The sequence below is a fragment of the Rattus norvegicus genome, chromosome 20 (genome assembly GCF_021556685.1).
Source record: "Rattus norvegicus strain SHRSP/BbbUtx chromosome 20, alternate assembly SHRSP_T2T, whole genome shotgun sequence".
Lineage (NCBI taxonomy): Eukaryota > Metazoa > Chordata > Mammalia > Rodentia > Muridae > Rattus > Rattus norvegicus.
The window spans coordinates 51,307,035-51,330,511 of NC_141553.1; the positions used below are offsets into that span (position 1 = coordinate 51,307,035).

General features: G+C 46.5%; 1 protein-coding gene across 4 annotated transcripts; it reads right to left on the reverse strand.

The window, feature by feature from the left end:
* Positions 1–731: 731 nt before the first annotated feature.
* On the reverse strand, positions 732–22,599 carry Prdm1 (PR/SET domain 1). 4 transcript variants are annotated; one of them, XM_087597561.1, is made up of 8 exons: positions 22,080–22,190; positions 20,590–20,668; positions 20,229–20,477; positions 13,508–13,627; positions 10,178–10,430; positions 4,513–5,618; positions 4,153–4,281; positions 741–3,767 (listed from the first exon to the last, which is right to left on the reverse strand). In XM_087597561.1, exons 3-8 carry the CDS (start codon positions 20,412–20,414, stop codon positions 3,192–3,194), a joined length of 2,370 nt encoding a protein of 789 aa, XP_087453687.1. In that variant the 5' UTR covers positions 20,415–20,477; positions 20,590–20,668; positions 22,080–22,190; the 3' UTR covers positions 741–3,191.
* Between the last annotated feature and the right edge of the window lie 878 nt (positions 22,600–23,477).

Sequence of the window (23,477 nt, forward strand, 5' to 3'; positions counted from 1 at the left end):
TATCTACCAAAGGAAATCAAATTGGTTCGTGCCTTCCCTGGGGACAGGTTAGATTCTGGAACATCCATGAAGAAAGGAAACTTCCTCTCATCATAGGGTCCACAAGGCTCAGAGACATGCCATCATGAACCCTGGCCTTCACATTTGTTTGGGGTCAATCATCCTTTTGGAAATTTATATCAAGTATCCAAGTTGCAAACGGGCACCCAAAGTTTGGGGTGTTGGTGGTGGAACATAGGGCCTTCCTTGTGGCACACTTTGGGTTAGTTTCAAACTGCAGAAACAATACTAATGTCACCAGGACATGTTTCTGAAGCCAGCTTCCCAGGGCTGTGAGTGCATACATGCCATCTCTGAAGTAGATCCTAGTCTCCCTGAGTTCCTCACTGTGATCTCAGGTATATCGCTACGTAGCTATAACTCATCATGAAAGGGAAACTGTACACTATTGAGAGTCAGGGCACAGCACCCTGAACACACTTGGTCTCAGAAAATAAGCAGGGTCTGGCCTGGTTAGTACTTGAGTGGAGGCGTGAGATAGTCCAGGTCAGTAACGCTCACTTGCTTCCTAGTGCAGCCCACAGAAAGGGGAGAGCTTGGGCACCAGGCCATACTGCTGGGAGGAGGGGGTGGGGCAGGGGAAATTCTTCAGAATGTGGCTCAGTGACCCTGCGGTCGGTCGTAGGGACAAGAGCACAGAACATCTTTCAAAGACACCAGCCAAGCACCGGTAAAGCATGAACGTTTATATTTTAATTTACATCTTGACAATTTGCACATAAATAACAATGTAAACCAGTACGTAAACATAAGATAGTTTGTTGTTCTAGCAAAGTAAAAAGCCAATAACTTTGGTCAGTTTTAACTCTGAGGAAAAAAAAAAAACCAAACAAACATAACAAACAAACCACTGTTAATTGTGAGCTCAACACTCACATGTAGGAGGGCTAAGAGGAAAACGGATGGCAAGAAAGCGGTCGTCCTTGTAAAAATCCTCTCAACACAAGGGAACACAGGAGGAAAGCAACCCGAGTTCACTGGGAAGGAAACATATTTGGTGTCATTGTCATGCTTTGGTTAACCTACAACTAAAGATTATTTCCCTCAAACACAGGTACATCCAGAGATACCAGTCTTGATAGGGCCGCAGCTCAGTGAGAGCTTGCTTGCTGGCGTGCGTGGAATCTCTGGCTCTGATCCTTTGTAGGTAAGGAGAAACCCATCTTGTTAGTCACAGCAACAGGTCAGTAAGGCTCTTGGGTTTACAAAACGCTAAGGTAAGCATCAGAGTGGAGAATGAGCCTGTGACAAGGTTCTGGAAGAGGGAGAGGAAGAATAGAGCAGAAGTAGGAAAATGGTTATTTTGTGACCCCCAACTGACACAAAAGTAGCAAGATGATCAAATGCATGATGAGATGTTTCTATTCTTCCCTAGATGCTACACGGCCCTTGCCTCTGCACTGAGGTGCTCTGGTCTCTGGTAGTAGGCAGGGTGGTGCCCAAGCACCAGTGGGATAAGATAGTGAGGTCATGGAGTTTTTAAGCAGAGCTTCAGAGAGATTGTTTTTGCTCTTAGGAAATATAGGTTCGTTTACATGGCTTGGCTCACAATTTAAGTGGTTATAAATATATCATATATACACACGGTATAGTGGTATAAATAGGTTCATAAATATACAGCTTTCTTTATTACACCTTGAACACCGACAGGTAACCTTTGGGCTTAGGAGAATACAGGACAGACCCACCCAGCCTACCGTTTGCGAGCACACGTGCTCAGCCAGGTAGCAAATGACTTATGAGATACGACATCACTTCCTGCACTCCTACTGGATACACTCAATGAGGTAATTGTTGAACACCTTTGCAATGCCCTTTCGTCTTCAATTAAGTTAATTATACAATGCAAAAAAGAAAAAAACAATGAAGCACAAATACTGAGAAAAACTGAGTTTTACAGATAAAATACAATTGATGTGTTGGGGACAGGGATGCTCATTACCCGCTTAACTTAAAAGGCTAAGAGTGATACCCGTTTTTATGTTTATTCTTTCTGTTCTCTTTGCTTGATTGTATTTTAAGTGTGGCCTGAGCCTTTCTACATCAAATCCTTCTTAGTAGGGCACCGGCTTTGTGCAATTTTGACACTAAAAACAAAAACAAAAACAAGCCAACAGCAAAACGACAGCCAGACTCAAGGCCCCAACCCCTCACACACACACACAAACATCTGTGCTTTAAGACAGATCTTCTGAACACGTACGACTTCTTATCTTCTTCACATTTTCATTTAACATATGGGGATGCCGAAGTCCAATGGCCACTCAGAATGGTCATGTGACATTGGAGACAGGAAGACCCTACGGTTTTGGAGAGACAGGTCGGTAAAGCCTTCCTGTCGCCATTGGTAAAATTGTGAGTGGGAAGAGGAAAACCAGCGGTCATCAGAAACATAAAATATTTCTTCTCCCTTCCCCTCAAATCATTGCTGAGCAATTCTGCACACATATCCCCGACGTGTACAATGTCACTCAGATGATGTGATCTTCTGAGTCAACGCACCAACCACATGACTTTGGCAATAATCAAAACCTCATTTTTTTTTTAAAGCATCATCATAGAGAAAGTTTTGCCCCAAAAACACAGAACTATCTTCTGAGCCTCAGGCCTTTAAACAGATGTGCAGAAATTATCTACAAAGAATGGCCACCGGACAGGGATACAACATTTATACTCAAATTACAAAGAATCTTTCCAGTCATTGTAAACTTCTTTAATTATTGCTTCCTCTTGAAAGATAAACTGTATAATAAATTATGAAGGATTATCATTGAAAAAATAATTATGGCTAGGCAATAGCTTTAGTAGTAGGAAGGCTATGCAAACATATTCACACAAATATTCAAAATACACAGGTTCAAATATATAGACATGGTTGTAAATAAGTATAATATATATATATATATATAATATGTATATATGTATATATAGTGAGTCTTTGCCTCAATTTATGCCCTGAGATTTTGGTAACATTGGAGTCCTTCTTTAATTCCAGAGAGGTTCGGGGAACCACCCGATGCCAGTAGAGCTTTGCGGATCTGGAATCGCGTACAAGCAATTGCTACAGGCAGTCTGACCCGCCAAGCCATACCCTAAGGAGCAAAAACGAAAACACTTGTTTTCTGAAAATCTTAAGGATCCATCGGTTCAACTGTTTCTTGTTTGACCTTTACAGGCACCAGAGGTAGTGAGTTGCTGTGAGGCAACTTCATGAGGGACAGGTCTGATGACTCGTAGAGGCTGCACCCTGAGGAGGGGAGTCTGCTCCCCATGGTTTTTTGCAAAGACATTTTCAGACCAGTTTCTTCTTTCTCTTTCCTGACTATGGCTAGAATCTCCTTCTCCACCATGGAGGTCACATCGACGCTGTCCTCCATGTCCTCAAGACGGTCAGCGTTGTCGCTAAGGTCGAACCTCTCGATTTCTTCATTGATCCGGGTCAGGTCCTCCAAGGGCAGCCCGGGGGCTGGGACCACAGGGCAGTTGCCCTTCAGGTGGACCTTGAGGCTACAGAGATGGATGTAGCTCTTATGGCACTGGGCACACTTGTGAGGCCGATCCCGGGTGTGCAGTCGCTTGTGCAGCTTCAGGTGCACGAACTGTGTAAACTTGGCAGGGCACACCTTACACTGGTAAGGTTTTTCTCCAGAATGCAGTCGAAGGTGTGTCTTGAGATTGCTTGTGCTACTAAATCTCTTGTGGCAGACCTAAAGTGGGGGGGGGGGGGGGACAAGTGAAGGCAGAGAAGGGAGACAGGGAGACCAGATTAATTGTTGCCAGCGGGAGGGGGCAAGACAACAGGTTAATATGCAGCAACCTCGGGAGGCCAGAAGCCACTTAATGACACTGGTGCTGTGGTAAGCGATGGGGGCAGGGGGGTAGTTGGGCACACTCCCAACAACACTCTGAGGTACTGTTTATCCATGGACATGTCCCCACCCTCTGAAACTTGACTGTCATCCACCCAGCCTTCCTCAGTATAGCCTGTGTGTAGTCACAGCAGTGCCAGCAGCTGTGGAAACAACACGGGAAGACCACCCTACAGGTATTTTCTACAGAGGTCGGGAGTTCTGCCCAGAGAACGCTGCCCACCTGGCATTCATGTGGCTTTTCTCCCGTGTGTACCAGGTAGTGTTTCTGCAGGTGGGCGAGCTGAGTAAAGCCCTTGTTGCAGGTCTGGCATTTGAAAGGCCGTTCTCCACTGTGCACTCTCAGGTGGACCTGGGGAGAAACCACAGGGGTTAGCTCTGGGTTTGTGATGAGGCCTAACCCGCTACCTTTCTGCTCCTAGAGGTGGGTGTGTACGATGCAGACGCAAACCCCCAGCCTAGCAGTCCAGGCTCAAGCCGGGTCTCCCATGGCTCAAACGCACTTAACAACCCACAGCCAGGCAGCCGGGGACAAACGGGCACGGGTCTGTGGGCAGGAACCCGCGGGGGTCAGGAGGCCTACCTTCAGGTTTGAGAGCTGACCAAACGTCTTGGCACAGACATTGCACTCATACTTGATCTTGCCGTTCTGCTTCTTCAGCGGGTAAGGAAGGGTCTTGTAACCAGTCATGTTTCTTTTGTTCTTAATGAGATTCATGGCTCCGTCAGTGCTGGGGGCTGCCATCACCGATGAGGTAGCTTTGGGTTGTACCACGTGTTCCGACGTGGCCGCAGTTCCCGCCGTTGGAGACCCGCTGGGGGGGCTACTCTCGTCCTTCATGCTGGCTGCAGCCCCAGTAAGGGAGAAGGCACTGTGGGGCGCCGGGACAAGCACCTCTCTGGGGTGCTCCGGTGGGAGCAGCCTCCGGGCTCCATCGGTAGGCAGGGAACTCGGTAGGGAAGCTGGGTTGAGCATGGGGTGAGGCAGGTTGCCCCCACTGAGGAGGTTACTGTAGACAGGATACAACCTGGGGAATAGGCTGAAGTTGTTGATACCATTGATATTGTTCATAGTGCTCAAGCCATTGGAGCTGATGCCGTAGGGTGGCAACAGGAACTTGGGGTAGTGAGCATTGTAGGAGGGGATGAAAGCCGGCGGGAGATGCGGGGCAGGGGCATAGCCAGGGTAGGAGCCCAGGCCCTCAGAACCATAGGAAACATTCAAGTAGGAGTAGGAGTCCCGGTGCTCTGGGGGGCCTGGCACCAGGGGTGACACCGTGTTCCCCGGGCTGCCGTGGGGGCTGGCGCTCTTGAGGCTCTGCTCTGGGCTACTGCTTGCAGGGGGACTTGGAGTTGTGGAAGACGGAAGGGGGCTGTGAGTGATGTAGGTGGGTCTCTCCATCCCATAGGCCAGGGATGCCTTCAAAAAGTCTTCTGGCAGAGGTGCCCGGATGGGATACACAACCCGAGGGTAGAAGGGCATGTCCGGGCTCCCATTTTTCCGAAAGCCATCCATGTCTTTTTCTGAAGTGTAGGGTGAAATGTTGGAACGGTAGCTGTCCTTCCTTTTGGAGGGATTGGAGTCCAGTTTGAGGATTTCTTTCACGCTGTACTCTCTCTTGGGGACACTCTTTGGGTAGAGTTCATTTTTCTCACTGCTGTATTGCTTTGGGTTGCTTTCTGTTTGTGCTAAAACGAAGAAGAAAGGGTGGTTACTCGCGGGGCTGTAGGGAACCGAGGTGAAATCAGAAAGCCATCCTCTCTTCTTGAGAAACCCTGAGCAGCAGCTGGCAAATACAAAAGCTAGACACCTGGCCCCTGCCGCCTCTCACTCCAGAGGGCTCTGGGCCACCCACTCGGAGGCACTGCTCCATTTCCTCCGAGGGGGTAAAAAGCGGGAAGGACAGGAAACCCACCCAGGGGACAATGGCAACCTCCACATAGCCCCAGCGCCATTTGAATGATCTCTTTTCCATTAGTGAGAACTACGATAGAAAAGTGCTGCTCAAACTGGAACCGGCATAGCGTTCACTAAGATGGGGTGGAAAAATACAGGGGTGGGGGGTTGTCACAGGTTAATAAGTCATTCGCAGTTTACTTAAAGGAAATCAGCAGGCTGTGCAAACTTAGATGAAAGATTAAGACTAGTTTTAAGTAATGAGCAGTCATCCATTTTCAACTTGATTCTCTTCACAGAGGAACCCCATAAGCCCTGTTTGAATTGCCTGTACCAAGTAGAGAAGGACACAGATACATACATACATACTAGCCATTGTCGGGCAGTGCAAACACTTCACCAAAAGTTCTGGTCTAACCAGACTACCACCTGGGCTGTCTCCTGGAACCATGAGGTGTGACAGTCACTGCTGCCAAACCACAACAGGTATTTCCCAAGCCAGTCCAATTACTTACAGCACCAAAGAAAGCAGGCAGCTAAGGGGGAAAACATTTACCCCTAGAGACAGCATTGTATACCCTGGTAAAGCTCAGAAAAGTGAGTCCCGTCCTAGACTATCCATGGTCATATGGCCCCTCCTACACAGGGCAGAAGAAGCCTGCAAGAAAAGCTTCAACTCAGCCTTCCTGGGCCTAAGATAAATCACATACGATGCACAGGCTGAGGTAAGGTACGTTTCCGGGATGCTCACTCAGACAGGTACACCTGCCCAGGATGCTGAGAGTACCAGCAGTTGGGGGTGCATGTGCTCTGAGTAGAAGCAAGATTCTTGACCTCCACAACGGAAGATCTGGCAGGTTTGAGGTGCCACTTAAGACAATGTAAAGAAGTATCCTTTGTGCTCCTATAGAACGGCCCCCTCTGGCTTAACTGAGAAGGAGCTCTAAGCTTGCTACCTGATAGGTCTGAAGATGAACTCCGTGGAAGCCCAGGACTAAACCTTTCAAATCCATTCTCCAGGCTGACAGGCCGGAGGGATTTGATTCCAGTCGGAAAGCGCTTTACAGGGCCTTATCTCCTGCCTGCTGTTATCAGTTACTCCTGGGTAGCCAGAGCCCCAGAATAAACACCGTAGACAACACTATCAGGGGAGATGTTGATGGGGTCAGTGACAGAAAGCTTTCTGAGGGAGAGCAATTTCTCAGGCCTCTCAACCAAAATAAATATCCCCTTATCGGGCTGATATCAGTCCTTCGGGTGAGGCCCAGCAGGCAGGAAGTTCAAATTGTCACTTTTGTTTTTTAAAAGCTAAAATGGTAAAGGGAGAGCCAAGTAAGCTGGAAGACTGATAGGTAAGGCATCCCACAGTCACAGGAAGGGATTGACGGGGGTTAGAAAGAAGATAATGATTTTAGATTTTTAACCCTTGGGTTAAAAGAAAAGAAGTTGCCTGCCCATGCACTAACTCTGCTCTCTTTCTGTTGCCGGTCTGGGGGAAGACTTTCTCTGCAGCCTCAGCTGATCTGGAACTTGTTACATAGACCAGACTGGCCAAGAATCCGGAGATCCACCAGTCTCTGCCTCTCAGTCTCTGGGATGGAGGGTGTGTGCCACCACACCCCACACTGTGCCATTTTTTTTTAATGTGGCAAATCACATCAAAGACTCGCAATGTTTTTGTAGTAGTCCCACAGTGGAAACTCAACACACAAAAGCTTCAAGCATCAAGGCTCTCTCTCCCAGTGCAGAGCACAGGTTTAATCACATCTGTCCCCGCTAAGCACTTCAGTTGTCGTGAAGCTAATGATTGAACCAAGAAACAAAGGAGCCAGAACCCTTCATTTTCTCTGCGACACTCGTTAATTTAGTGTTTGGTGGCTCTGCCTTCCGAAAAGACAGGCTCAGGGCTTTATCCTGAAGGGATATCCGAAGCAAGACGTGGGTGTCTCTAAAAAACGCTTTACAGCTGGAGATTATGGACCCATACATGAAGGTACATTTTTAAAAGCCCACCCTTCAGCAGCTGACTAATCACAGGAGCCGATACCATTTCTAACTCTCCCACTTAGCAGCTTGAGTTAACATGAGAAAGAAAAATCAAGATCTGTTTTTGTTCTTAAATCTTAAATGGCTGTAGGCGGACGGCGTCATTTCAAGAGTGAGCAGCGTCAGAAGGTTCTGAATGGCTTAATCATGCCGACTCACACTTTCGATCTATAATAAGCACCCCCAAGACTACAAGAAAGAACCTAGAAGTTCTGCAGTAGGCAAAACAAAGTCTGTTTTCAACTGAAACCGAGAAAGCAGATTAACATTTAGAAGAAGTCTGTAATTTGGTCAACTGATTTCTAGATGGGTTAGTTAGATAGATAGATGATAGAAAAAAAAATTACCAAAAAAGATTGGGAGGGCCAGGAGCTCAATGTAATAGTTCTCTTCCACATTCCTCCCCTCCCTTTCCCTTCTCTTCAGTTTGTGATTTCCGGGGGCCTACGTTCCTTCATTAGATCTCCGTCCCCTCCACCCCACGTGGCAGTCCTTACAGAGATTCCGGACAGACCTCTGTTACGCTTTCAGCGTGGAAATCCAGCACAACCCATCCTGGACACTCGATCTGCCTACTAGGCCTGATGAAATGCTGGAAATTTCCCTGATCAGAGTGTCAGTCATCAGCAGCCACACCTGAGCCGACAGGTTTCACGATCAGGGCAGGTTAGCTCTCTCTGTCCTAGGAATGTCAGACAAAGGAGGTGCTAACGTGACCCTCGGAAGACTCCTGCATCGCTTGAAGGGGTATCTGAGGAACAAAGATGTCATGGCACAGCCTTCGTGAAACACAAAGAGTAAACACGTGGAGCAGGTGTGGTGGGCACAGGCCTGCAGTCCTAGCATGTGGAAGGTGTCGGCGGAATCAGGCTCCAGGCTTTCCTTCCTACCTGTCAAGTTTGAACTGAACCTAAGTAGCATGGGACCCTGTCCATAAAAAAACAAATTTTTAAAAAAAGAAAAAAAAAAAAAACCCAAACACATGAGGTGAGGGCTTGCTGCCGCTGGCCAGGATAGATGGCACCCGCCACGTTTAGCTCAAGGGTATACTTCACTGAGTTAAGGGCCCTGGGCTCAAGCTCTATACTGTGAGCCTACAGGAAAGGTACTGAAGCTATGATTTTTTCGGAAAACTGAAAAGTCCTGACAGCACACTCATGGTAGAATGAGCCTAGCTAGCTATACCTGTTTCCTATCACTGCCATTGGTCTTAAGGTTAAAATAGTAAAGTTAAGAGTTATTTCCAGGGTTTCAACGGTAAAATAGGAACTACTTCAGTCTCCAGGGAAAGCAAATGAGATAGTGTAGTAAGAACTTGGGTAAACATTAGCTTGGGACTGTCTACAGGTTCCTGGAAACGTCTCCTCAAGTTTCAGAGAGTACCAAAACGAAACCGTTTAAACCTTCAACGTTCAGTTTTAATCAAAAGACGGTCATTTTTATAAAGTGCTGTAAAACCCAGCAGTAATAACCCAGAACACACGCCCAGGGTTACAACAGAAGTCAGCATTTTTTATTCTTAAATTGTTCTCAAAGCTACCTCGGGGCTACAAAGGATGCTTTGTAAAGGTCACGACAGTAATTTTAGCCAAATTTAAAAAGAAAAAAAAAGAAGAAGAAGAAGAAGAAGAAAAAGTAAAAGCTTATAAACCCAAGGAACCAAGGATTTGTCGAGATAAAATGATAGGTGGTTACCGTAAGACTGATTAAAAGATGAGACTGACTCATCTTACCATAAGGAAGGAAGCTAAGATATGAAGTCTTTCAGGGTTATTCACTTAGAAGACTTGAACAATTTTGACAGTTTTTTTTTTTCTTCTTCTAGAAACAGCCTCTCACATTAGATCACGGCTTCTCAGCCACACGTATCTTCACAAGATTTCAGTGAAAACTTGAAGCTCTGACACATCACAGCAGTAAGGACCTAGAGCTGGCATGTTCAACATGTCCACACCAGGCCTTGTCGTGCCTCCAACCACCCGTTTGCATAAACTAGAACTGGAAATGTATTTCTTCCTGTAAGTTTCTGAAAACAACCTTTGGTTTTAATTATTTTATATAATATATACATATATATTATATAATATATATATATATATATATTTGATGATTAAGTTCTATAATAAGGAGCAGGGACATTAAAGAATGTTTTCCCTCTTCCCAGTCTTAGCTAAAGCCACCTACTTAGTCCAACACATGACCAAGCCATATAATTAGACACCATGTTATTAGCTCACAGGGGCAGATCTGACATTGCTAGCATTTTTAAATATATATTTTTTTTGTTGTTCTGTAATCCACTTACTGAGATTCATCACTGTGAGCTCTCCAGGATAAGGGTAGTGGAGCCTCTCCGCAAAGTCCCGGCAATACCACACAAGAAGTTCCTGGTTGGCAGGGATAGGCTTAATAGTGTAGAAATAGATGTTCATTCCGTTCTGGCAGGCGGCCAGGTTCTGCTCCCGGGCAGAGTGAGCTGGATTCACGTATCGCATCCAGTTGCTTTTCTCCTCGTTAAAGCCGTCGATGAAGTGGTGGAACTCCTCTCTGGAATAGATCTGTTCGAAAGAGAGGAGAGACGCAGGGTGAAAAGACTGGCCCAACGCCGCCGGGAAGCTTCCTCGAGCTGCTCGGAATGCACACAAGGGAGCAAGGCTGTGCCCATGACTCCAGCCCTCGCTGCTGATCTGGTGGGACTCGTGCTGAATCAGCAGAAAGGAGGGCAGGGCGGAAACAGGGCATATCACCTCTAATATAAAAGGGTTAGTTACTTTTCTGCTTCAATTCTATGGTCTTTTCATGTTGGGGAGAGCAGTGGATACCAAAATAATAATAATAAAACAACAACAACAACAAAACAAAATCCAAATTAATGAACAGCCAGGAGTGAATGAAACTACCGTAAGGAGGGTGTACCCTTGCTACGGTAGCCAATATTGATCAGGTGACTCTGCTTAGCACAGAGTTCCAACTGTGCTGATCTCCAGTGCTTTGAGTCACTGGGCACACCAAGTCGAGAGGACTGCGTCAAACTGAGTCTCACCTTTTTTCTATGGCCTCTGTACTTGTGTTTCCTACACCTCCGCCCGCCCGGGGCTTAGACTCTGCAAACATCCTCCACCCCCAACCCCGAGTCCCACAGTAACACTTGTTCAGATGAATACTTGGAACCCTGCCTCTTTGTGGAAACACCGGGCGGGGCAAAGGTGAACTAACTTCACCTGCGCTAACAAAGTGAGCCACTGGCACGGAGGCCAAAGTTTGACAGCCTAGTGAGGAGTAACTTTTCCTCTCGGTAAACATATGCAGCCCGTGTGCCTCTTTCCTGATGGAGGAGTAGAGAGTTCCGCCCGTATCTGTGAGGAGCCCGGCCAAAGCCACCAGTTTGGGCTCTTGGGAGAAGAGGAGGACGGTAAATGCTCCTTGTGGAGAAGAACTCAGAGTCTGTCCTTCAACAATGCTCCCTCTGACTCACAGCTGTACTCACAACTTGGTTAAAGGTATAGGTAAGATCAGGGGGAGGACTACACTCCTACTGAAACCAAGGGGTAAAACACTCACTCCTTATCTTCTCCAGAAAAGTTCCTTTCTTTGAAGAACCATCGCCTTCCTTCAGACCCCAGAGCTTTCTTGACACACAAGACAGTCTCTCCAAGAGGTCTGATGCTTCCTTGCTCACCCCAGGGATTTTGCTCTATAGGGCGGGAGGCTGTTTGCTTTATTCTTAGTCACAGGCAGGCTGTGTGACCGTTTCTGTATTTCTCCCCAGCGTTATCAGACATAAAAAAGGAACTCTGTCCCTTTAATACAGGCAGTAAACAGCAGAATCAGTTTCTTTTAAGAGTGACTTCCTGTGAATTGTGAGGGGGGGGGGGGGGGAGAGCGTGTGGCTTCATCAAAGCAGCCTTGGCGAGAGCTTCCGCGGTGTGTCTTGTTAAGAGAAAAATGTAACAAGACCGGCTGGATTCAGCTATCAAGAGGGGTTTTCAAGTTTGTTTACTCTGACGCGCAAACTTCCAGGAACAAGGGGTTCCATTGCTCTTGCACCAGGGCGGAAACTGCTAACAGAGAGTGTGTTGGTCCCAGTGGGCTTCCACGGCTATGGTTTACTGTATCCTCGTTTTAACAAAAAAAAAAAAAAAAAAAAAAAAGGACCCTGGATGTCGTGAAAGTCACAGGCACCCCAAGAAAATAGAATCCCGCCTTTCCACCTAGTATCAAGAGGACCAAACATAAACTGAATCATTCGTTCTACCGTTACAAGAAATGTCACTGGTTTCTCAACCTAAGCATCTCTTTGACTATGTCATTTGCATGGCAACCTTTCATTCCTCCCAACAGACAGATGTTCCTATTCCTGCGTGACAGATTGGGATCTTCCAACCTGTGAAAAGATGTATTCCCAGCTTCCTGGCACGTGGACAACTGACTTAAATCAATTCCTCCCGAGGGAAGCCTTTTGGTTATTTAGCCTAATTATTTTTGTAAATCTTTAAATGAAACAGAACTGGGACAGTCATGGGGGATACTTGGGTGCTTCTTGACCATTTTCCAAAAGGACAACGTCCGATCGTCTTCATGGAGGCCAAGATTAATCTACCGCTGTGGTTCCCCCATGTCAGAACAACAGAAAAGGCGAAACCGTTCATGTTCTTGCAACTCGAATCTTGGGGCGATAGATTTTTAACGCCAAGTAAGTATCAAGTAAATAAAAGTTGAGAACAAGTACTTCTTAACAAGACTACAACCACAGTTGTATAAGTGTTAAGTAAGTCTCTGGAAACAAAACTTTCTAGATGAAGAAAGACTCTCTCGGGAATAGGTCTTTTTTTTAATTTTTTTTCCTTCTTCTTTTTTAGCCAAAGTCTTTTTCTTAGGCAGAAAAGGTCAGGCAGAGTGAACACCATCCAGTTTTGGACATTAGCATTTCTTTGGGTGGTGTGTATTTCGTGTCTTGTGTGAGGAAAACCGCTCACGAGATTTGTATAAATAGCTCTTCGTTTCTGAGCTGAGGGAACTGAACATGCCAGAGACATCTTGGGGAAAGGTTTTACCCACAACTATCATCTCTCCCAGGTGACCTCGGAGTCCTTGCTAACCCTGACAGTCCAAAGAAGATGGCAGAGGCCAGACCTTAGAATAGCCATCTCCACGGTCCTTCTCTGCCCCACTAGCCCACCTGCTTATCCTCTCTCAGGGACGTTTCTCTTTGAGACGATTCATTTAGGATAACTCGTCCATTCAAAGGAAGTTAACTCAGCAAGAAATCAAGAAAAGGGTGAAATCTAAGGCTGGGTGACTCATTACTACTTCCTCGAAGAGAGATGCAAATGAATCTGCCCTTGAAGCAAGCAGCAAACGGCTTCCTTTCCTCACAGACCTGTGTGCAATGAGTTGCAAACATTGAGATTCCCAGGTCATTCACATCTAACCAGCTCCAGCCGATGTCTCCACGCAGAGCGTTTATAAGCAGTTTTCTTGGCCTTGCTCAGAATTCCAATGTTTCCCCGGGGTGAGCCCTGTCGTTTCTCACCACAGGTTGAAAAGGAAGTAAGCCTGTTCTTTAAGCTCCATTTACCCCCTTATATTGAAAATTTAAAAAAAAAAATCTTTTAAAAAATGTTTTCTCACTTACCCGCCAAAAATATTTCCTGTTGGCATTCTTGGGAACCGTGTCGTTGGTGTAGACTTCGCCGATCAGGGGTCCGAACCTCGTTCCCTTTGGGATGTATTCCTTACTCACCACACCAATAACCTGAAGGGAAGCACATGAAGTCAACACTCAGATTCTGAGACATCAGTCTAGCTAGTTCAGTGAATGGAACTGTCAATCGATAACCCAGCGAGGCGTCATCCATGCCTCCACAGCTGACAGTAAGCCATCTTTCCAAGTCATCCAAGTGCTGAAATAGTCCAGGGGACTGCTCTCTGGTGACAATGACTCTGCTTTAATTGTTTTGCTTGGTAGAAGACCAGGAGATCAGCGTTCCGTTCTAAGAGAATGGAGCTGCCGAGAGAGATGTCAAATTATTGCCTTCAGTTCCCTAGTTCCCTCCTTCTCCCTCAAACCATAAGCTCAGTGTGCTTGAGGGAAATGCAAGAGTTTTAACCTCAGAAACCAAAATAATGCTCTTTAGCTGTTCCACAGAGGCCGAGGGAACCAGAAACCAAACACATTAAGGTTTTGTGTTTTTTTTTTTAAATTCCAGATGACTGCTCCCTCCCTCCTTCCTCATACTTTGTAAGGGTTCTTTACTAGAAGAAAGACCTTTCAAGTAACTTTGTTCTTCTCTAACGTCTACTCAATGGTGGTCAGAAGTCCCTCTTTGAAATGGAATATGTAATGAGGAGACTGTGGGTTCTAAAAGATGTGGCTTCTAAGATCTGAGGAAATGACCTTTTCAGACTGAAGGCCTCGTGAACTCTGACTCTGTGGGGTTTGCTGAAGAAATACGTTAACTATGGCGACTCTTCCTTGAGCATAACTTTCTTTTTAGGGTATCAAGAAATAAAACCCCTCAAAACAAACAAACAAACAAAAACCCCAAAGACAAACCAGGAAGTAATTCAAATGAACCCTGAGTGACTCTGATCACCTCTCCCAGTGCCAGGTTTGCTTTCTCAATTTAATTTTGTCTCTGGTTCAAAACAGTTTAAGGGAGACCTTACTGAAATGACCAAGGGCTTCACCTTTAAAGCACAGCATTTATTTTTATCTTATTTTTTTCTTGGTGGCTCTCCTATGATCATATAACTGAACGGTAGGTGCACAGAAGCAAATCAACGGCCCTTCAGGTAGTTTGAGTGGAAACCCAAGACTTCGCCTATGAGCTACACTGGTACCCAGTCTCACCAAAAGTCAAACCCTGTTCTAGTGTGGAATGAACAGACCTGAAGAGCGGTGACAGGCCACTCTCATGACAGGTGTCCTTTTATCATCAAATGCCATTTCTCTTAAGCAACTTAATATTCAATACACATGTTAATGGGGCACTCTTAAGACAGGAAAGTGGGAGAGGAGAAATTCTCTATACCCAGCACAACTCGAAACAAACTCGTTGAGTTAAAGGTGTTATTTTTGGTCCTTTATGAATCTGTGGCAAAGGCCTGAAAAAAGCAGATGTTCATCGCCTCCCCTCCTCTCGGCACATCTGTCTATTCTGCCCTCGTTACATCTGTCTATGTTTCCAAGAACACCTCATCGCTGGTGGCCTGTGCCACCAACCCAGCTTTGTGGAAACAGGAGCATCTCAGAGCAGAGACTCGGAGATAAAAATTTACACAGAAAGCCTGACTAGAGTTCCCCGGTCCCAGGCCTGTTTAGGACAAATTATTGAACCCGCTCTGTAAAATCCATGGGATTGTCTCCTATAATACACAAATTATTAGACATTTACATTTGAATGCTTATTCCATAATATTAAAATGCCAAGCAGGACGGACAAATAATGCCATTTGTCAGGGAGCCAATAATTAGCAGCTGATAATTTCGACATATCCACTTTAAAGCAGTAATTTTAGGAAAGGCGCTCGACTGGTTCGTCAACTTGGTTTTAAATTATAGCCTCCTGCGCACAGTTTCTAGGGAGTCAGAGCTTGATTACCGACGAGGAGCAGGACAATGAGGTCACAGGTTCCCTTCCAGATTTGCTCCTCTCTCTACAGAGGAGCCTCTCGGGTTTTCACCTATAGATTTCAATGCTAACAAAAAACACGTTTCCCTGTGGCCAAAAGGAAGTTAGACCCTTGGTTCTACAAAAGGAAGAAGGAAAGAGAAAGGAAGGAAGGAAGGAAGGGAAGAAGAAAGAAAGAAAGAAAAAAAGAAAGAAAGAGAAAGAAAGAAGGAAAGAAAGAGGAGAAGGTACAAGCTATCTAGTATCTTTTAGGCATAACCATGGAGTTGGCACTGTAGACATTTAAGCCAGTGTTTGGAGGACCTGACATCTATAACCTCACAAACACAACTCAGCAGACAAGTCACGTGAATGAGAAGAAAAAGAGTAGCCAGGAATTCTGGGGTGGCTTCAAGTCCCAGCCACTCTGGAGGCAGAGGCAAGAGATGGGCGAGTCCAAGGTCAGTCTGGGAAATATAGCCAGACCAAAATGCAATATTAGGTGATGTTTATGATTAAAATGGAACCTTAATAATTAGAATTCCTACTATACCAGAGCCGAGGAACAGGAGAAAATTCGCACTGACAGATAATCAAAGACACACAGTTCAGCATCCTGAGATAAGAGAAACCCTGTAGCTTCCAAATCACCCGCCTATCACTAGGTGTGGTGGTGCCTCTAATCATAGCAAGCAGGAAGATCAGCAGCTTGTGGCCTGCGCTCTGACTACAGACATCTCAAGATTCTATCTCGGAGAACATCAAATAAACCACCTATAGCCGTCCCGAGTTCAGCGTGCTAACAACACACAGTAAACACCTTCACGTCGAATCCATGTCCGATTCGTCAAAGAAGACATTACAAATTTCAGCTCTGAGGTGATGGTGATTGTGGGGTTGTCTTTGGATGGGGCTAAGAGCCAAGGTTGTTCTTAGTGGGAAGTAGGAAACAGATCCAGATGAGTATCTTAGCCCAACCCCATCTTCCTAACCCATTGTTTACATTGTCCTACCTAGGAACAAGCAAAGGGCACGGTGGAATTTGGCCTGTGAAGTGCTAAAAGGACTAATTAAGAGTGTGCTCACCTCACCAAGGAAGGAAACTTCACTGTAAGGTGAGGAAACTTCACTGGAACTGACCAGGGTCCTAAAGAATTACTGCTGGGGACTGTGCTGTGTTCCTTCCCTAAACCCACCAGTGCGAGAAAGAGGCCTCCTAAGTCTGCCCAAGCTTCTTCTGCCCCACAGAAGCTCTTCACGGCTTGCTTCATGTGCTGAGCTGACCCCCCTGTCACCTAGGTGCATCCGTCTCTGTCAGTGGCTTTGGCTACAGGACACAAGCTGGAGCTCCGGAGACGAAAAGCAGAACTTCTTTTTAACTTTACAAAATGAAGATTCCTACTGTGCAGGACGGAGTGAGTAGGAGTACCGAATGAAAGTCCAATGGTAAGGATAACAGAGGTTTGTTTGTTTGTTTGTTTGTTTTAAAAACAAACCACCATTTAGAGAGTGTGCGAGATACACAAGCCCAGTAGAAAAGCATCTCCACTGAAAAGAGACACCATTCCGCTCTGAATGCGGCCTGAGTTTCCTCACTTTAAAGTTACGATCGCTTTAATGACTTGCTGCTGTCTTTCTCCTCCCCAAATCTCACCCAACAATTAGATTCCCCTTCCTGTATTCCTATTATAAGGGTATAGGCCAAGATGTCAAGTCTGTTCTTCACCCCAATTTTCAAAGGGATCAACAGGTGTTTTTTGAAAGGTTCCTTATCTTTACGTGAAGGGAGAAGCGATGGGGCCCTGGCACGCGCTACCAAATAAAACAGTCTGGAGGTGGAATTGCATGTTATGCTGAGATTCCGTACAGATGGCTCAATTTAATAATGGACTTCAGTCAGAACTGGACACCGAGTCCCTAGATCTGTTTGTCACCACTCGGCTTCAGACCAGAGTCACAGAGGAGCCACACAGTGCCTGAGGTCACGTCACCTCAGCTGACAGCACAGACTCGTCCTGGACACTGCTCCTAAACTTCCAATGTCAAAATTGATTATTATTTTTTTTTACGCAGTCAAATATTCAGAGATTATTTTAGGAGGCTGAGGGGGAAACCCCCGCAAAAGAAGAACCCACCGGGTTAAACGTTCTAAACGTTTTGAATAGCATGACTGGACTTGGTTTTTAGGTCTGGAAATAGGAAGTAAGAATGATCGAACGGCCCCAAATAAAAGCACAGAATGATTCTGAGCCGGGGCTAAAAATTAATGTTGAGATCAGAAATACAGTTCTCGTGTTTTGTTTTTAAACCAAGGTGGGTGGGGGTGGGGTGGGGTGGGGGAAGGTGCTGACACACAGCACAAATTCATAATGAAAAATGATCTTGTTTAAAAAAAAAAATCCCCAGGATGTCGGCACACAGCACATAAAGTAACAGCTTTTGCTATTTTAGTGAAAACACTTAAAGATGGACAAGATCAAACCAGTCAGATAAAAACTACACGGAGAAAGGCCTTTCCCCTCAGTCACAGCTTATGGGGCTCTCGGAACTCAGCGGTAATGTAAACATTTTATCCATCCTAGACGCTTCTGGCCTGGAACCCGGGTGCAGCTACCGCGCCCTCGGCGGTGGCTCATTTCTGCCCTCCCCCCTTCACCGCCCCAAGGGAGCTGTCCCGAAGCTCAAAACGGGAGACAGGGAGATTGAAAAAAAAAAAAAAAAAAAAAAAGGGCCCACGTTTTTTGGTGTATGCTTAGGACAGGATGGTTCTTACATCTTGTTTCCTGGTTGCGTTCACGACTGAAGACTGAGGAGGCGCTAGTGGGACTGTTTTGGCTAAAATCTAGAGCGGGATCAAAGAATCCTGACTTTCTATGTGTTGTGAAGGACCCCCCCTCCCCCGCCCCCCGCCAAAACACAAGCACTGCCTCTTCTGGTGGCTTAACATACAGAGAGGGGGAGGAATTCAGCAGAAAAAAAGAAAAAAAAATCAAACAGGCTTAGTGGAGGTGAGCTATGTTAAAATAAAGCCACAGTGACACCAAGAGGGACTAGTGTAGCATGGTCTAGAAACACCGGGAGCGACCAGAGAACTTTGCTCCCGGTCTGTGCCTGGCTCCTTTGGGGAAGTTGTCTCTCTCTCTCTCTCTCTCTCTCTCTCTCTCTCTCTCTCTCTCTCTCTCCCTCCCTGAACCTTGAACTAAATGATCTAATAGCATAACTCTACCCAGCCGTGGCTTTTCAAGAGAACAGCAGAAATTGAGAAACTTGAAAGGGCTAACCTGAGAGGGACGAAGCAGATGACCAAAAATGGGAGTCTTTACCTCTATCCCAGTAGGCTACAGAGACACAGGACATGAGTGACCCTTATTGAACGGAACAATATTTAGGCAAATCTTGACGGGACAAAGAGCACACTACACCTTTTAAAGCCGAGGCCAGGCCTCAAATACCCAAAACAAACGCTACATGGACTCCAAGGCTTACACACTCAGAGGCTTCCTATTGAGAAGAACATTGTTTTCAGAGAGAGGTATAATTAAGGGTGACCTCTGGGGTTACAATTTTTTTTTGGTGATGTTTATATACAAACTACGGTTTAAAATTTGCTTTCCATAAAATACAACACTAGTCTCCCATCAGAAATAAAAACAAAGGGTGGAGCTTTAGGGAAACTCAAAGGCAGAATTCCTCTCTTTTAAGTTTAGACCTCAGTCTCTTCCCCCTCCCTCCTTCCCCCCAAAACATTGAACTCAGACACACAAAACAGGAAAGAGACAAAGTGTTTCCTGGACTCTGGGGATTCTTGACATGTTGTCGCTTAGGGAAGGGGGAAAGTGACCTGGCCAGTCATAATACATACTCCCAGGAGTAAATCTGGAATCCTTACAACACAGGTTTCCCTACCACCCCCACCCCATTCACTGCTCCCCAAAGACAGTATCAGAAACCACAGCACTGTGGGCGACGGTGATGGTGGGAAGTCTCCTGGGGGCTAGCCTCAGCAACTTAGCCCATCAAATGAATCAGCCAGACTCTCAAGAGTAAGAATTTTTGCAAATCATTTCCCAGCCACACATCACGGCCAGCTCTAATTGTTGTATAAAAGGCTAAATACGAATCAGGTGCTCCTCAGGTGCTTGTCCCTTTGATACAAAGAGTGCACCCACTTCTGAAGCCATAAAATGTGGGCCTGCCAGCCCGGCCGAGGCAAAGGGACTGCCACAGGTAAACAGTGGTTAGTGAAGTCATCCTGACAGAGGACACGTTTATGTGACCCTCTTCCCGGCTAATGCCATCGCTTCAGTTCATAAACACGTCAAGGTTTGGAGAATAATTTTAGAAACCCAGCTAATAAAGCTGGCTCGTTAAAAGAATAAAGCCATCTCAGGAGCAAAGGGGAAACCTCTTTTTCTAAGAAAGTTTCCTTCCTTCAAAGCTTTGCTACAAGAGGGCCAGCAGGCAAAGCACTGGACACCTTTACAATGCTACCCACCAGTGCTGCAAGTCAGCTTTCCCAAGACATGCCAACTTGCCAAAAGATTTAACTGTTTACTAATTAGCACAGAACAGCTGAAGGGAGGAGGAAATGAATAGGAATTGGCTTGTAGAGAAAGCAATGAAAACAGCCACTGGGAGCGATCAATTATTTGCCAATGCTTATAAATTCTCCTAGTTCGCAGACAGAGTAGGAGAGCTGGCCCAGTTGCCAGTCAGACTTCAATAAGGCAGCCAGCCGCTTACCTCTTTGCTGTTGTTGGCGGCATACTTGAAGAGCAGGTTCCTTGGTAAGGATGCCTCGGCTTGAACAGAAGTACCCCCGTCGGCGCTGGAATCCCAGGGGTGGTCGTTCACTATGTACGTACACTTCTCTTCAAACTCGGCCTCTGTCCACAGAGTCATATCCGCGTCCTCCATGTCCATTTTCATGATCCCAGACGTCTCTGCCAATCCTTGAAACTTCACGGAACCGGAGTTACACTTGGGGGCAGCCTGGAAGAGAAGGGAAAGGCTTTTAATCCCCATTGTCCGGCGTTCCTGTGTCTCCCTCTTCGAGGCTATGACTAACACAGTAGTCTGAAGACTTTAAAAGCCGATGGAGTACTTGTACAGTTCAGTAAGAGTCCAAAGCCGTGTAAAGTAGACTGCCTTGAAGAAGCCTGGTTTTAAAATGCAACCCTTGGCTGAAAAAAAAAATGTGTATATACATCCACACACAGCTACCGTTGAACAATCCTTGGCTTTACCTCTGAAGGCAGAAATGTGTTGTGGGCACTGCTGCGTCCTGTGTCCCGGGACACCCGGGGTCATGGCCGCCAGACCCTCAGAGCTGTGGAAAAGCTGCCTCAGAGAAGTGTCACAAACAAGGGGAGGAAGAAGCAGGGGCGCTGTCTGCGTCTGAATGAAGCTAAAAATGGAAAACGCGTGTGGTGCAGGAGCGGAACCCAGCCTGCCTTTTCCAAATGGGGAAAACTGAACTTTCCCACCAGTTCCCTACCGAAACAACTTTCAAAACAACTGGGTCTCCCTCCCTTTACCGCGCGCGCGCGCGCGCGCGCTCAGCCTCTTTCAGCCTCCAGCAGGCAAGCCTGAGAGGGGTTGCATCCTGCCAGCATCCCTGAGCACCAGCCTTCCCGAGCTCCCATGGACCACAGGAAAAGAAAAATTGGGTGAAGGGGAAACACCCAGCAACTTTTTTTTTTGATCGGTGGGCATCTCGAGCCAGATAGGAAAATTAAAAACAAAACATAAAAAAAAAAAAAGTCAATAGAATTCCCTGAAGAGAATTCCTTTAGGAGCCCTTAGCCACAAATAGCACTTTCTATTTAAATGTGAAAGTGCACGAATTCCCAGAAGTCACTGAAGTGGCACAGTTTACTGTAACTAAAGTTATACAGAAGACTTGGGGGATCCTCCTCTTATCTGCCCTAGGAAAAAGTCCTTTCCAAAGAGGAAAAGCAAAAACGATAAGACAGCCTCTGCAACATATTCCCACGTAGACGCCGCAGATAAAATTAGGACTGAGTATATCCATGTAAGAACGTGCGCTGGTGAAAATGTAAACACGGTTCTGCCGGAGTCCCTCCAGCTGGTTTTTACAATTAATTCCCCACACGTCCCCTAAATATGATGCTCCTAGGAGAGGAGAGATGTTTACTTGTCCTCGTCTCGGTTACAACTTAAACTATATTATTTTTTACTTAGTTCCAACATGTAAAGTCATGTTGGACAAACGATGTTAAATAAAACTGAAAACCTAAGCCAACCGGGATAGTTATTTTACCGGCAGCGGATGGGGAAGCGGACAAGAACCACTACTGAAATTTCAGCGAATTGACAATTATGGCTAGAACTGAAAGGGTTAATGAATCATACGGTGAGGGGGGAAAAAAAGAGTCTTCTAAATGTTTGACAGTGCTCCGCGCACTAAAGCAGAGGCGCTGGTTTCTACTTCGGCTTCATTCTTTAAAAAAGAAAAAGGGAAAAGGGAAAGAAAAGAAAAGTTAAAAAAAAAGGGGGGGGGTCGGGGAGGAGGAAAGAAAAAGGGATAAAAAAGTTTTAAAATCGTATTAAAGGCAGAATCTGGTTCCTTACCAAGGTCGTACCCACACGCTTTTCCAAGAGAAGATCCAACATCTGAGATAAGCCTCGCTCATGTCCACCCAGTCCACATCCTCCCGCGTCCCTGCCGGGCTGAGCTGTACTGACGCGCACCTCGGCGGTCCCTCCTTTTCTACGGCCGCGGGCCGGGCTCGCTCCGGGCGGACAGGTGCTGCGCGCTGCTCTTGCGTCTCGGCGACACTGGAGGGCCGAGTGTCACGGCAGCAGTGTCTGTGCTGGCGAGCGACTGACTGCTCTTCCCCTCCCAGCCCGGCCGCAGACTTCTTTACCAACACTGACGGTCTGATTCACTCCTACCAGCCGCCGCGATGGGGGCGTGGCCGCACCTGGCCAGCCCAGCCGTGCAGCGTGGGGTTCAGGGCTTCCCCCCACCGATTGCGACCCGCGGCAGCTTCCTCTGTTTGCAAATGGATTTCAACACGGACTGGGAATCTTCTTACTTCCCTTCGCAGGCGCTTGCCCTCCATGTTTACTCACACTGCGATTGTATTCTAAGTCCTCCGGATCGCTAGCTTCCTGTCGCGGCAGAATGGGGCGGGGTGGGGGGGTGGGGGGGGTAGGACGACTCCTCCTCAAAAGAAAACCCTAGTCACCTAGACTCGGTGTCTCAATTACAGGATCCGCCGTACTTCGAAGGACAGAGCTGAAGTATTTTTGGCAGCACATGCGTTACAATGTCGCTGTGTTAGTTCTGGAGTCATTGCTGGTGAAGTAAATATTCTAAGGAGTTTCTCCTCTAGTACGAAACGTATAGGATTTCATTTCTCCTGCTAACTGAATACAGTCAGCTTGGTCAGACCTGACTTCCTCCTTTCAACCACTTGGAAATAGGGAAACAGGAAAAAGTTATAATCCTATGTACTGGTTTTGTTGTTCCTGCCTCTCATTCCCAAACCCACAGCCAGGCTTCTGAGCCCGGACACACAATGGAGAGTATGAATGCCTCACAGTTAAAAAGGGGGATGCTGGACTGATGGCAGTGAGTGGAAAGCCGTCGGAGGCAGTAATTAGTGGGGCTCGTTCGGAGCCTGGCCGGCTTTTTCCTTCAGCCCCAGTCTGTCTTCTGGAGAAGGAAGGACATCCTGTGATGATGGCATACAATGTCCTGTTTGTTTATTATTAAGAGCGTGGACCTTGCATTCCTGTTTCTCATTACAAAACAAACCAGATGCGGGACTTCCTTCAATGGTCTTTTGCCTTCACTGGGATCCTCCAATTCACAGAAACAATGCTGCCAAGGGCCCATTTATAGCCAGCATCCCATCACGCAAGACTTTTTAGATCACAGAAGTCCAAGTCTTCCCCTTTCCTGCTTGCCTCATCGCGGGTCCTACCCCCTCCCCCACCCCACTTAAAAAAAAAAAATCACCT